Source organism: Artemia sp. Qi Xiang Cuo, chromosome 14 (assembly GCF_049724085.1).
Source record: "Artemia sp. Qi Xiang Cuo chromosome 14, ASM4972408v1, whole genome shotgun sequence".
NCBI classification, from domain to species: domain Eukaryota; kingdom Metazoa; phylum Arthropoda; class Branchiopoda; order Anostraca; family Artemiidae; genus Artemia; species Artemia sp. Qi Xiang Cuo.
Window position 1 is genome coordinate 10,423,028 of NC_142807.1, and position 15,409 is coordinate 10,438,436.

At 34.2% G+C, this 15,409-nt stretch overlaps 1 protein-coding gene across 2 annotated transcripts in view; it reads left to right on the forward strand.

The window, feature by feature from the left end:
- Positions 1-15,409, forward strand: part of LOC148944115 (uncharacterized) — a 285,083-nt gene that overhangs the window by 231,529 nt on the left and 38,145 nt on the right. For both annotated transcript variants that reach the window (XM_089100272.1, XM_089100273.1), the window contains exons 26-30: positions 549-2,972; positions 5,131-5,272; positions 6,861-7,020; positions 11,783-11,998; positions 13,696-13,879. In XM_089100272.1, the coding sequence (XP_088956398.1) occupies positions 549-2,972; positions 5,131-5,272; positions 6,861-7,020; positions 11,783-11,998; positions 13,696-13,879 (3,126 nt within the window). The remainder of the gene's footprint in view (positions 1-548; positions 2,973-5,130; positions 5,273-6,860; positions 7,021-11,782; positions 11,999-13,695; positions 13,880-15,409) is intronic.

Sequence of the window (15,409 nt, forward strand, 5' to 3'; positions counted from 1 at the left end):
CCTTAATGATCAGTGATCATGATCAGTCAATAATGATCAGAAAAAAATAATGATCAGTCGATTTTTTTTTCTTCATGGGATCCATTCACATGTTTCCAGGGTTAAACACTTCAGATATTACACCATATTTCTTACACCATATCTGTCTCTTGTGCCTTCAAAAATCGCTTTTTTCATTTTTGTAAGATATTCCGTGACAAATACGCCCGATTTCGCCAGCTTTGACTTCGCTCTTTAATACAGTAGGCTATACGTATTAAAGAGTATAAACATTTTTATAAAATTTTCATTTGTATTAAAGATTTTATAAACATTTCTATAAAATTTTCCAAAAATTGGGTTCTTGGGTGACAGGTGGTCAATAAACCCTTTCTTGTTACCAATGTGTTACGTATGTGATGGTATTCAACTCCAATTCTCACATTAGACTCTTCTGCTTTTAACACAAATTTTACAGTATGCTTGACCTATGAAAGAAAAATGTTGCTTCCAAAACTAATTTTTTAGTACCAAATTTATTAGTTTTCTATTTTTTCTTTATTTTTCAGGCAAACGGGTCGGAATCACTTTCGACTATTTATACAGCTCCTTGTCAGATTTCCTTTTTAAGGCAGCACTGAACATACCACTGAAGTCTGTTGGCACTACAAGTATTGAAATTTCGAATCGACTCTCCAGCAACTCTTATTCAGGAACGATTGAAGGACAGTTTATTAATACTGGCTTTGGAGTCACTCTCGAAGGAGATTTGAGATCCAATTCAGCTGAAGGAAACTTTGAGGCTAGACTGAATGACCAAATTGTAACTGTTCGAGGCAATAGTAAAGTAAATGCGAAGAATTTTGATGCTGCCTTTATCGCTTCAACACCGTTTCAGTCTCTTCATAGTTTTGAGGCTAAAGCACATATTGAAAAGGATTTAAAATCGTTGAATAATTTAGTAGCAGTTAACCTCAACGGAGAAAAGTTATTTAAAATTAATTTGTCTGATACAGACTCAGGAAAGTACATGGAATTTACTAACTCGTTTTACCCTATAAGTCTCTTATATAGTTTTGAGAAAACTGCTGGAAGTACGAGTCTGATCGCTGAAATTTGCTGGAATACACATGACAGACCTGCATCAACAATTAGTGTGAAGGCTGAATACAGTTTTGATTCCAATAAAATGCTAAACCTGATTTATCAATTACCTTCTCGGGTTTTATCACTGAATTTCAACTTAGACACAACTAGCAATAAACTCCTAAATGATTTTGTATTTTCATGGAATAAAGACTACTCTATTGGCTATCATTTTCTTTGGAAGCAAGAAAGGACAAGAAGAAGCTCCCAAAGTGCTGCCAACTTGAGAGTAGATTTACCACAACGTTCATTTGGGGTGGAGCTTAAGTCGGCTGTTTCGAGAGGCGAGTCTTCACTAGATATTGATTTTATGTGGGATGCCTTACGGGATCCACTCAGAAGAACAGGATTCACTTTTAACTCAAAAGATAAAAGCAGTTGGGGGAGTACAAGTAGAGGATACATAGTTACATTGCGTCATTTTAAGTTAAACCATGATATTGTTGTGAAGGCTGATTACACATGGGATTCACCTGCAGATTTCTTTATGATTGATGCTTCACTACAATACAGCAACTTGGAAAATGAATTAATGCGTGCTAAATTAGCTTTCAGTGTTGAAAGCTTCTTTACTCCAAAAGAAAAAATACGTAAAGCTTCAGTGTTGCTCCAACATTTAGAGTCAGGTTTGAATTTTGAAGCAACTGGTAAAATGGAATCAGGAAATATGAAAGTGAGTGGTTTTATCAGAGTTGACTATCTTGATAATAATAAAGAAATGCAGCGTTTCAATGTTGCTCTTAATATCAACCAGAAGAAAAATAAATTATTGTTGGAAGCCTCATCGAATGACCACTCCGTTGAACTCATAGCTCTATTCAAAAATGACAAATTTCATTACACAGGGTTCGTCCAGACATCTATTAATAAGGAACTGCCAGTCAAAGTTGAACTCAAAGTAGATTTGCAACGACCCGCCATCAGGGTACACATGCACTTAAAGGAGAAAATCATTCGACTCTATCTTGGTCTCCCGTCAGATAAAGAGGTCCGTGGAAGGCTATCGCATGACTTTATGGGGAAAACTGTTATTGATGGAGCATTTAGTATTCGTCTTCAAACTGCTAAACTTTTAGCAAACAGAATAACATGGCGAAGTGAATCTTTTCAAGAATATAAGGATATTGTTTACTCTTATTCGCATTATTTACAAGCAACTGTTAATGGTATTAGGGACAGGTTCAGCTCCTTTGTCCGCGAAGAAAAGCTCAATAAATTAATTGCAATTAAAAATACTCTTCTTGGGATTTCCAATATTCTTGCCTCGTCCTGCAAAGAAGAAGTTATGTTAATCAGTGAAGATTTGAATGAATTGATCAGTATTGTTAAGGATTTGTATAAGAACGATGCATTTTTTATTAGATCATTGTATCAAATCATTTCAACCATTCAAAATAAATTTATCCAAGCATCTACTAAAACGGCATCTAACATATCCTGTGTATTCAGTGCCGCGAGGGATGGAATCTTAAAAGTTTGCTCTCTGATTATTTCCATGTCTCAGGATTTCTACACTAACGCTTATACCGTCATTCCATATGATATTATCAGTTTGATCAGTTCAAAAACCTCAAACTCAACTATTCAGTTATCAAAAAATATATATTCTTATGTGACAACTAAAAGAAATGAAATAAATCAGCTGATAACTTCCACGGTGGTATTCATTGATCAGAACTTTGGTCACTTTGAGGAGGCATTGATGAATGAAATTGATGCGATCCAAACTCGATTTTCTTCTCTTTTGTGGAACTATTTAGATGCAGGTCAGGTCTACTTGCTTCGCATGAAATCCGTTTATGAATGGACGAAGGATAAAGTCTTGACTGCTCTTCATCTTTATGAAGGTAAGTTATTTATGCTTTATGACAATGTTTGCCTCGTCATCAGTTACGTCATCAATTTTGGTACTTGTCAGTTAAACGGAACACACTCGAGCATTACGCTTTGGTTAGATCTCAGAAAACCGATTTCATAGCCACAAAGACATATGACGGGTGATACAATGCATTGGACTTTAATAATTTGGGCTATATATTAGCGCATTAGGGGGAGGGAGGTAAGGTTAGGATTGAGGCGCTGTCCAAATACTTTAGGAACACCCACCCACCCCACCCCTAATGTGCAAACCGCATCCAGAGGAATGGGGGCTACCCAGTTTGACCCTTCCCCCCAACCCGCGAAATTTTGCTCCGACTCGTGAAAAAGTGCATATAAACAAATTTTTGTTTTCTAAATTTCTGTTTTTGAAAGCCCCAGAACAAAAATAACCCCTCCCCGAATAAAAGACTAGGATACGACCTTGCATGGGCAACATTCTTGTCTGTGCCTTCTTATGGTGAAAACTATGTAATAACAAGATTTAAGCTTTATAATATGCAGGAAATTTATGGTATTTGATTTTTCTGGTTCGCTTCCACTTTAATTCGCGTTTGGTCTGCTACATTATTTACTGCCATCGGTGTCGAGTATTCATATGTTTTAGACATCAGTTGATATTATATTTTTTTTTCTTGTAAAGTATGTGTTTTCTTCTCTTTTTCTCTAACGTACTCCTCTAGCGTGCATTTTTTTTTTCTTGTATGAACAGAGGGGAAAAAAATATTATTTTATTAGTATTATTTTGTTTGATTTTCAGCATCATTGGTATATGCTTTGTATGTACTCGTATTTGAAACATTTGTGTATCAAAATATTTTAAGAAGCTCGAAAAAGAATTGCACAAATAATGAGTTTCAATAATGAATTACACATCCCTCCCCTGAAAGCTTTATACGGCCTTGTAACAATGAGACTTAAAAATTTTAGAGCCTTTAAAAGGGGAATTTGTTGATCTTTGTTGAAAAAAAAATAGATGGCGTCTTTTATCTTAGATGTTTAAGATACTGGAACACAAGAAAAATTAGCATTATATAACCCTATAATTTCAAATACAGCAAAAATGTAATGGAAACAGATGGATTGAGGTGAAAGCAACCTGGAAAATTCATTTGATTACGAATTTTGTTATTATAATATTATCCTCAGATCATGGCCTAGGCGAGAATGTTACAATAGCCTGTTTTTTGGGTAGCTACCCCATTTAACGGTGAAATGAAAATGAAAACTATATAAGTAACGGTTTAAAATTTTAGTTATTGCTGTAAAACTTATATACTAATAAGATCTGAAATATTTTGGTTTCATGTTGGGAAGTCTTCACCAACAGGAAAACCAAAAGAAACTGAAACTAAACATACAAGAAAATAACGTAAAAAGATAAAAACGATTAAAATGAAAGAAACATATTTGAAAAACTGTAGTTGTTTAGTTTCTTGCATCCTTTTAAATGAAAGAAATATTGTTCCAAGAAATTATTTATTGCTTCACAAGGTCAGGAACAGTCAATAACTGTGTGCTTGTTATCAGACCAAGAGATGGAAGTATTATGTGCTAATAGTTCAATATTCACCGTCAGGTTTGAAATCACGGCTGAAATACAATAGATTTTGTAATAATGTGGGGTCTTAACCACGCATGACCACAACTTTGACCACCAAGACAGTCAAAATTGACTGTCTTGACAATAAACGAGAAATTGCGTCTTGTAATAACACAATTAAAGTCTAACTGATAAGAGCAAACAAAACTGTCTAGTGATATCAAAGGTAGAAAAAAATCACAAGTAATAGAAGTAACCTACTGGTTGAATCAACTTTGAAATAACTGTCTTTTTTGTTTTGTTTTCATCTTTTTGCCCTTTTATGATCTGCTATGCATTTTTATTGTGATTTTGCAGTTTCTTTGAGGTATTCATTTTTCTTTGGAGGTCTTCGGGTCGATCTATAAGCCGGTCTAAAATTGAGATCTGCGCGTGCCATGTATTAATTAGGAGCAAACAACAAATTTGCCATATCAAAGAAGCGAAATTAGTACTGCAAAACATGAACCTATTGCAATGTTCTTGATAAAAAAAAAGTTAACTTTTTTTTTTTTTTTTTTTTTTTTTTTTTTTTTTTTTTTTAGATTCAAAATCAGAAGCGTTCCGGTGGTTGGTGAATTATCCATTAACGACGAGAATTTTGAAATTATACAAGACCTACTATTCTTGGCTGGAAGAAATTCATTTTGATGATTATGTCCAGTTAGTAGTCAACGAATTTAGAGGGTTTGTATCTTCCGTTTCTTCAACTGAAAAACTGTTTTTTTCTCTCTCTCTCTCTCTCTCTCTCTCTCTCTCTCTCTCTCTCTCTCTCTCTCTCTCTCTCTCTCTCTCTCTCTCTCTCTCTCTCTCTCTCTCTCTCTCTCTCTCTCTCTCTCTCTCTCTCTCTCTCTCTCTCTCTCTTTCTCTCTCTTTCTCTCTCTCTCTCTCTCTCTCTCTCTCTCTCTCTCTCTATCTCTCTATCTCTATAAGGTTTGATGGTAATTTATATAAACGAATTGTTGGCATTCCTATGGGTGGGAATGCTAATCCATTTATAGTGGACTTGTTTTTAAGTCAAGTAGAATATGAATAAATGATATATAAAAATAGCCAAAGTAATGTAGAATATTACCTTTCAAATAATAAAAGATATCTGGATGATCTCTTAGTAATAAATTGCGCCGAGTTTATTGACATTTCAAAAAATATTTATCCACAAGAGTTAATTCTGGAGCCTAGCTATGGAACAGGACACTCTGACCATTTCTTAGATTTAAATATTAACATTTCAGATAATAATAAATTAGTTTCTAAAATATATAATAAAATGGATGATTTTAATTTTGAAGCAATTAATTTTCCATTCCTTGAAAGTAATATACATTCTAATATTACTTATTCAGCTTATTATTCCCAATTATTTAGGTATGCAAGAATTTGCAGTAATTACACAGATTTGAAAAATAGATGTAAGACGCTTACCCAAAAACTGGTCTTAAGAGGTTTTTCTGCCAATAAAATTAGTTGTCAATTTAAAAAATTTAGTTTTCTGTATCATGAACCTTTATGTAAATATACAAAAAAATTATAAAGAAATACTGAATGATATTTTAATATAATTTCTGTTTCACTTTTCTTTTTTGGAATTTTGTATTTGTACATTTTTTCCAACCAGCTTGAAGGACTTTAAATCTATAATTGGTTCCAGATACAAATAAAACACTTTGTTTTCTAACTCACGTCCAGACCAGTCTTTAATTGTTCCAGAATTGTTTTCGCGTTTCATTGACCCCTGGGATTTCAATAAGGATAGAACCAATCTTATTTTGTTTGTATTTTTTGAATAGTTGTAATAGTATGCAGGTATTTCACAAGTTTTAACTAATATAGGGATACCATACAGATCTTATGGTAGAGGCTCCACTGTTCCGGGTAAAAAAAGTAAAGCCTTGAAACCCATTAAGGCAGGTGGTATTTCTTCTGATGAGCCCTAATGAAAGGTACTACTTGGAAATAATTCGCTAGATTTAAGGTGCTTTTGCTTGTAAATTTACAACGACTTACATTTATTGATGACGACTTTGAATGGATTTGGACATTTCTGTTTGTTTGATGGTTTGGTTATACTGTTTTGTCCTAGGGGATTGGATAGATGAGTAAGGTTAAAACCTCATTCAATTTCACATTTATCTCAATTGCTGGATTAGGATGATAGTCCTTTTCTTCTTTTCTCTCTCTCTCCTTTTTTTTTATTTTTTAGCCAAGTAATTACCTCTAGAACATTATAACTATATCAATATAGTTATAACTATATTGAGATTTTTATTTTTAGTTTGTCCAACACGGAATCAGAAAGGTTTAAAGAGTTGACTGGAAAATATCAACCATATATCAGAGCTGCTGTTCAGTTGATCAAAGGTCAGTATGACCTAGCCAAGCAAGTACCACCCGTGGCTTATTTCTCAACTTTAATTGATCGTCTTTTCATTGAGGTAAGCTATTTTCTTTTTTGTATGTGCATTTATATGTTCTTTGGGACATCTGGGTTTTTTTACATTAAATGAAATCATAGTATGGTATAATTGCCGTCCAAAACTCAAATGTATTTCCTGCCATAAGGGGCAGGGGGGAGGTTGACAAGATATTAAGTGTGCTCTATTACCTGTATGTGCTAAAAACAAGCGATAAAATGATGGATCAAAATAAAAGATAAATACGATGGCATATGGTGCTGAAGTTGATTTTGAAGTTGGCTGAAGTTGAAGTTGATTGACTCACATTTGAGTGCCACGAGTTAAGCTTCGAAAATCGAAAGTACAAACGTAGGTCTATCTCTTTATTTACCTTTAGTCTTGACATTCAACTCAGCTTACAAAAATGTCGCAGCAAAATCACAAAATATTTATTTTTCAAAAAATTTTGCAAAAAAAGGAATGGGGGGGGAGATATAATTTTATTCTCAAAATTGAAACACAATTTGAATAAAATGAATGTTGTAACTCAAAACAGGTTGATACATTGACATATATAGCTGAACTTTTTGGAAATAATTGTGTATCTGTGTATTGTGCTGGTGCTCTCTTATTTTTAAGTACTCTCTTTTCAATTTTAAACTCTTCCTTTCAAATTCAAATTGTTCCTATTTAAAGATGACTCGTCGGCGCCAAAGGGACGTAACTTAACTTTAAAAACTATTCAATTAGGTAGTCTTTTACTTTAAGGAGCTTTTTGGCAACCCCCTCCTCCAAACACCCTCCAGCGAACCCTCTCCTCCAGACACCAAGTGCACGAGGAAAAATTACTTAATTGCTCTTTTACTAATTTTGTTAATCTCCTTCGATTCTTAATATAGAGATTTCTGAAAGATTGTATGTCGACTATTATAAAAACGAGTTTTATATTAACCTAAAACGAGTTACTTTATTAACCTAAAGCACGTAAATACGTAAAAAAAACGAGTTACTTTATTAACCTAAATCACGTAAATACTAACCTAAAGCACTTAATATCTTAAAGCACGTAATAAATACGCAATAAAAAATACATAATAACCTAAAGCACGTAAATACGTAAAAAAAACGAGTTACTTTATTAACCTAAAGCACGTAAATACTAACCTAAAGCACGTAATAACTTAAAGCACGTAATAAATACGTAATAAAAAATACGTAATAACCTAAAGCACGTAAATACGTAAAAAAGACGAGTTACTTTATTAACCTAAAGCACGTAATAAAAAATACATAATAACCTAAAGCACGTAAATACGTAAAAAAGACGAGTTACTTTATTAACCTAAAGCACGTAATAAAAAATACATAATAACCTAAAGCACGTAAATACGTAAAAGAAACGAGTTACTTTATTAACCTAAAGCACGTAAATACTAACCTAAAGCACGTAATAAATACGTAATAAAAAATACGTAATAACCTAAAGCACGTAAATACGTAAAAAAAACGAGTTACTTTATTAACCTAAAGCACGTAAATACTAACCTAAAGCACGTAATAACCAAAAGCACGTAATAAATACGTAATAAAAAATACGTAATAACCTAAAGCACGTAAATACGTAAAAAAAACGAGTTACTTTATTAACCTAAAGCACGTAAATACTAACCTAAAGCACGTAATAACATAAAGCACGTAATAAATACGAAATAAAAAATACGTAATAACCTAAAGCACGTAAATACGTAAAAAAATGAGTTACTTTATTAACCTAAAGCACGTAAATACTAACCTAAAGCACGTAATAAATAAGTAATAAAAAATACGTAATAACCTAAAGCACGTAAATACGTAAAAAAAAACGAGTTACTTTATTAACCTAAAGCACGTAAATACTAACCTAAAGCACGTAATATCCTAAAGCACGTAATAAATACGTAATAAAAAATACGTAATAACCTAAAGCACGTAAATACGTAAAAAAACGAGTTACTTTATTAACCTAAAGCACGTAAATACTAACCTAAAGCACGTAATATCCTAAAGCACGTAATAAATACGTAATAAAAAATACGTAATAACCTAAAGCACGTAAATACGTAAAAAAACGAGTTACTTTATTAACCTAAAGCACGTAAATACTAACCTAAAGCACGTAATAACCTGAAGCACGTAATAAATACGTAATAAAAAATACTTAATAACCTAAAGCACGTAAATACGTAAAAAAAACGAGTTACTTTATTAACCTAAAACACGTAAATACTAACCTAAAGCACGTAATAAATACGTAATAAAAAATACATAATAACCTAAAGCACGTAAATACGTAAAAGAAACGAGTTACTTTATTAACCTAAATTCCTGTGTTTGAGCATAAGCAATCAGTTTTTTCCGGCTTTTTGTTTAATCACCACAATACAGTATCTAATAATAATAAAAATGATTTATTTGCTCAAGAGCCGTAACAAAACGAACAAGACACCAACCAACAAGTGACATCTTTTAATATATAACACAAAAAAAAATCAATAAATAAATGCAATGCAACATAAATTTACAAAAAATGACTTCTATGGTTCAGCCTTAATCTCAAGAATTTCTTCAACTTTCTAATTTCCCCAAGGTAATTTTTTATCATTATTCCTATTCAATTATTATTTTCAATAAAGCAATCCCTAAAAATTCTTACCACTCCCCTACAAAGCGTAAAGATTTTACCCGATACCCCCACACGTTGGGTAAAAGTAAGAGCCGTTTTTCTGCCTGAATCGACCCATATACTTCCTTATTTCCCTAAGTGGTAACCCGCTTGCTTTCATATTTACTAAACAACTCAACTCATCCCCCCACACTCCTGCCGTGAAATAAATCTGTTCCCTATTACGCCTGTCTGACCTACATATCTAGTAACCAGGTTATACGGCTTCCTCATGCCACATTTGTAATCTCCTGATTCCGTAGTATCTCCTTCGGTCTTTCCGCTATCACAGCGACATCCACGTCCGAACTCACACTTTTGTTCCATAGCTCACTCAGACCACAATCATCAAGTATTTTCTCTAGTAAACTGAGCCGCGAACCGTCTTATTCTTACAGGAGCTGTTCCTAAAACCTAATCATAGTTACCGGTCTTCTACTTCTCAATGATGTCAGGCCTATTAATTTCCAAATTAATTAGGCCTATTAATTACCCTAAGAATCCTTTTAAAATACTGCGCCTGAAAACTCCAAATTAGTAGCAATTTCATGTCTCGAAATGTCACACGCGTGCTGCGTAACCTGAACTATTGTAATAAGAAATATTTATTTATGCATGTTTATATCACTAATATTAGCGACCTGGCTGACAGTCATGACATAAGATGCTCGCTTTCCTTTTTCTAAATTTATCTCTATATGTTTACCAAACCTACCCTTTGTTGTAAAACTAACCCAAATATGAAAACTCTTCTTTCACTTCCAGACATATAACCTCGCAACGCACAGACCTCAGACCTCACTACGCACAACTCTATCTCTTTCCATCACCCTTCCTCATCTCCTTAACATCACCAACAGCCACTTCTTCACATTCGGAATTAAGTGCTTCTTCTTTAAATACACGCCTGTCCTATCTGATGAGTGTACGAAAGCACAGAATGGTTGGCCCCCATCCCCCCATTGCACTTCCTGGATGAAGGGCCACGAAACGGAGATCAGCACTGCCGGTTGGGACTGTAAAGTCCAATGCCGTATTTTTGCCCTTTTTTTACCTGTCTTTCAGGTACTGCAGTTTATAGCGTGATTCTGTCACTACCGCTATATAGTCTGCAAACATTATCGCACACAATTTGCACAGATCAATCACCAATATAGGCACTTCATTTTCCTTTAAATACGCTCGCAATTCATTCCCCAAAATTTAAAATAAGTGCGGAAAGAGAGGACACTCATATTTTACCCATACAACCAAACCATCCCAGAGAACCTTTCTACTATTTTCACCACAATTTTTGTTATTTCATACGATCCAATTAATAGCCTAATAAACTGATACGATACATTAATCGTGGTTGGCTGCAACCTAGTAAAGGACAAACTTCGGCCCATAGTAGCCAGTAATAAAAAAACGCGTTTTAAAACAAAACTTGTAAGTTAGAAAAAATTGTCATTCCTCGCTGATTCAGGAATGGTAATTATTAACTAAATTTAGTATTAATAGTAAAATGCTATTTTGAAAACAAAGTAATGGGGATTTAGAAAAATAGTCTGAAACCTCTAGAAACTGGCGTAGGATTGAAATAAAAAGTACGCCATTGGAACTTCTATGGCCGACAACCCTATTCAGGAAAGTTACAGTCCTCTGGGTTGAATAACAAGGCTAGCGGGGCACTTGTAGAGATACTGGCGGGGTAGTCAATAGAGAAAAATCTTAGAGATACTCGAAAAATAAATCATTAATAGATCCCTCCTAGCATTGGCGAATGCCCCCTTTAAATCTAAAAAGGCCACATATAGAAAGGGGTCTCCCGAGGCTCATTTTATTGGGAGAGCGATCTTTGTAAATTTTACCAAATCGCTACCTGATTTATGCCGAATTTTCTGCTGAAATCAAGAATTTTGCTAAATTTCAGCCGATTTTGCAAAATTTCTGCCGAAATTTTTGCCATCGGTGAAAACTTCACCGAATTCCAAAAAGTTGGGGGGGGGGTGGAGCACCCCTCTCCCCCTTCCCCCTAGGGAAGTCCCTGCATATAGGCTATCACCCTGCTTACTTAAGGGCAATAATCTTCCACTTCTGTTTATTATCCCTTTTTAGGTTGACAATATATACTCCGTTTTCGAGTTAAAAGAAGAACTTAAAGAAAGTCTTCGGAATTTGCTTCGAAATGTGGACAACTTCATGTTAGCACTATCAGACGAAATGAAGGGTGCAGCCGGCGATATCAGCTTGAACAACATGATGGCTTTTGCTTTACATAAAGGAAAGTTTGAAGCATCCCTCCGTCTACCCATGGAATGGAAAACATTGAAGGTATAAAAGACCGCTCGATTTTTGGTAGAAACATATGCAAACTTTTTCCTGTGGGTAGGGGCATTTGCAAAAAAAAATAAATAAAAGCTATATCAGCCTTGAAGATGATGCATCTGGAAAGTTTGAAGTATCTCTCCTTCTTTCAAAGTATGCCTGATGTTCACGGTTCTAACGGAAGCTTCTTTTATGGTTTAGTCAGCACTATCGGCCGGACCCCCCCCCCCCTCCCTTTAACAATTATTATCAGGCAATCGGATTTTTTTTTATAGGTTACGGAAATTTTAGTAAGCTGTGAAAAAGAAACATGAAATTCAATTCAATTTATAACCTGTCAAAACAAGAAAGGGCGCAGATCCACTAAAGCGGGATTTCCCCAGAAAGTGAAAGGGGGACGGTACTATGAAGTATTTTAAAACTTATTCCTGTTTTGGTATCTTTTCTTGTTAGATAGGTATATTATTTGTATTTTTTTCATTAGATTCATTTTCATGAATTTATTTGACTTTTTTCTTTTTCCTCATTTTTAGATCCTATTTTTCCTTATTTTTGCGCTTAGTCTCTTCCTTTTTTCTCTCAGTCAGTTTCCTTGCACTTTTTCTCGATTAGCTGTTATGTTCAAGTAAAATGAGTAGTTGGTATCTATATTTATCCTTATTTAGTATGTATTGTTCTCATCTTATTTTTCATGCTCTTACTCTCCATTTATTGCATGGAAGTTTATTATTCACACATAAAAGGTGATTGCCCCCCCCCCTCCCAAAAAAAAAAGAAATCTAAACCTTAAAATTAGATTCTTTCTCGGTCCTGTTAAGGAAGAGCTAAGAAGACTAAAACAAATATAGCCTTTTGAGCTTCGTCCTATGAAATATTCTGCCTCTTTGTGAGTTCTGGATGTTCAAGCGTCAGAAGGAAGGAAAAGTTTATGTCTTGGGATTATCTGGATTCCAATAAGTATTTGTGAGTGTGGCACAGATTATGTACAAGGGCTTCTCCAGGACCCATGGACAGTTAGATTTCTTATTCTGGTCGATCCAGGGAGAGGGGTAGAAGCCCGTGGACCGGTTGAATTTTTAATTTATCAATCATATGAATAGAGCAATAGGACCAATGGTGGTAGATCTTCAGTACCAAGACCATGACGATTCCTAAGTGTGTTATTAGTCGTTGCAGACCGTTTAGGTGTAATTAGTCTTTCTCGAGGGAGCACGTCCAGATTTATGTTTAAAACTTAAGAACAAGTATGAATAGTTAACCAATTTTTTTATTTTTCATTTTCTTATGTGAAATTTAACATTTTTCTGTTACCACACTTTTTGAAATCTAACTGGTGCTAGTGAAAGACCTCAACGACATCTAGCGTTTGGCGGCGCTTGGCATTTTTTCAGTGTAATAATACGAATAGCTAATTTAATGTTTTTAGTTGATAAAATTAGTGTAGTAATAAGTGTCTGATCTTAGTTCCTGACAAAAAAAAACGGTTACAAAGCTTCAAAAAATGCCAAGTCTCGCCAAATGCTAGATGGCGCTAATGGTTGTTGTTTTTTTACCGACAACTGGCACCAGTTTCCAGTCTTATAAGTTACCCATACTCTTTGAGCATCATTGTTTTCCACAGAGAAGCACCGTTCATTTCTAAATATAGTCTTTATTCAGTGGAAATAGGAGTTCATTTTATGTTCTTGTTTGTTTTTTTTTAGGATTTACCAGATTTTAAAACTCTGCCTGTGTATAAGAAAGCCCATTTAACGACGAATCAGTTGTTGGATTATATTGACTTCAGTGATCACCAGTTTCACTTTTTAGATCAAGTAGCTCGGTTTCGGCCAGACATTGCCTGGAAAAATGTAGTCCCTCCTTTTGGAAGCCATGCAATGATTGCAGGTAACTAACCACAGTGTGTAGGCTAGTAATACTTTAGATAAGGTAGTTTTTATTTCTAAAAGATGCCTATCACAAGCTCAGATAGGCCAAATTCGCATTTTAGATATAAACTCAAAAACAAACACAGGAAAAACAAAAATATGATAAGCTTGGTCAAAATAATTGCTTGGTCTATTTTATTTCATTAGCATTAACTAAACTTGACTTTTTAGAAAGGCCCATATAATGCAAGAGTACCAATGATTTTTTTTTTTTTTTTTTTTGATAATTGATGAATAAAGAGTTCAAAAGGTAAGATAGAACTTGATGGCGATGTGGGGTTTTGTGAAATGCCGGTATAATTTCAGCTCCCCCTTCCATCACAGATTTGGATGCCCCCCTAGACAAGATATTGCCTACGCCCATGGGGGAGAAAAAGAAAAACTCATGATTTATTTTTTGTTATTTTAATAATCAAATAGGTCACAGACTAGATACAACAGTTAACTCTCCATATAATAATAACAAAACCAAAATAAACATTATTACTTTTATTCAAATAGGTCATGATGCATATAGAGTAAGTTGAGGCGACCATAAAAACATCAGCTATTAATACTCTTCCTGATAGAAAAAAGGAAAATTTCTCATTCCTCCCCCCCCCCCCCCGCCACCCCACTAAAGAATTCTCCTTCTATCGGACAATAATTCTCGTTTTCCCAAACTTGAAACGGCCGTATTCTGGGACCGATATTGGATACAGTTTCTATATTAAGAATTGCTATATCTTATTATTCGTTCTAAGGGCTTTTTACTTTGTTTTTTTCATGGGTCCTGTTTTGAAAACTCTGTTTTTATCTTCCGTATGAACAAATTTTCATTGAAACGTATATGTCTACCGTATTTGAATTTGCCAGGTTTTTTTTATTCTTAATTTATTCTTAATAATATACTCATGATAACATATTCAAAATGAGAAAACATCCATGACAAAATGTTTATAACAAAAAATAGTCAAAATGGAAAAATGTTCATTGAAAAGTATATGCTTACCACATTTAATTTGGAATACGTAAGGTTGAGTCAGGTTGACAAGTGCCGTGCTTTAAAATGCACGGTTTCATGATGTGATTTTGAGGTTGTTCTTCACTTACACGATAAAATGCTTATAAGCTTTCTAGAAGTTTCTCAAGATTAAATCTCCTGCTTGAATTCGATAAATGTGTGTATACATATTTTTTCTCTAAAACGGCACAATATTTTTTTTCCAAAAATGGGCGTACTGACATTTTCTGGTGTGAAAAAATGATCTACGTATGTTACGACTTCGGGAAACTTCGAGTCCCCCTTAATTTTCCCCTTCGAAACCCCCTTAATTTTCCCCATTTTTCCCTTCGAGTTCCCCTTAATTTATGTTATAAATCCACGGCTGAATGAACTTAGCTCACTTGAAGCAATTTTAACCTAAAGGTCGATTATAAGGGTTTGGTATTTGTATGATAAACGCCCTACCGCTCAAGTTGTTCATTCATTGACGCATTATAGAACTGT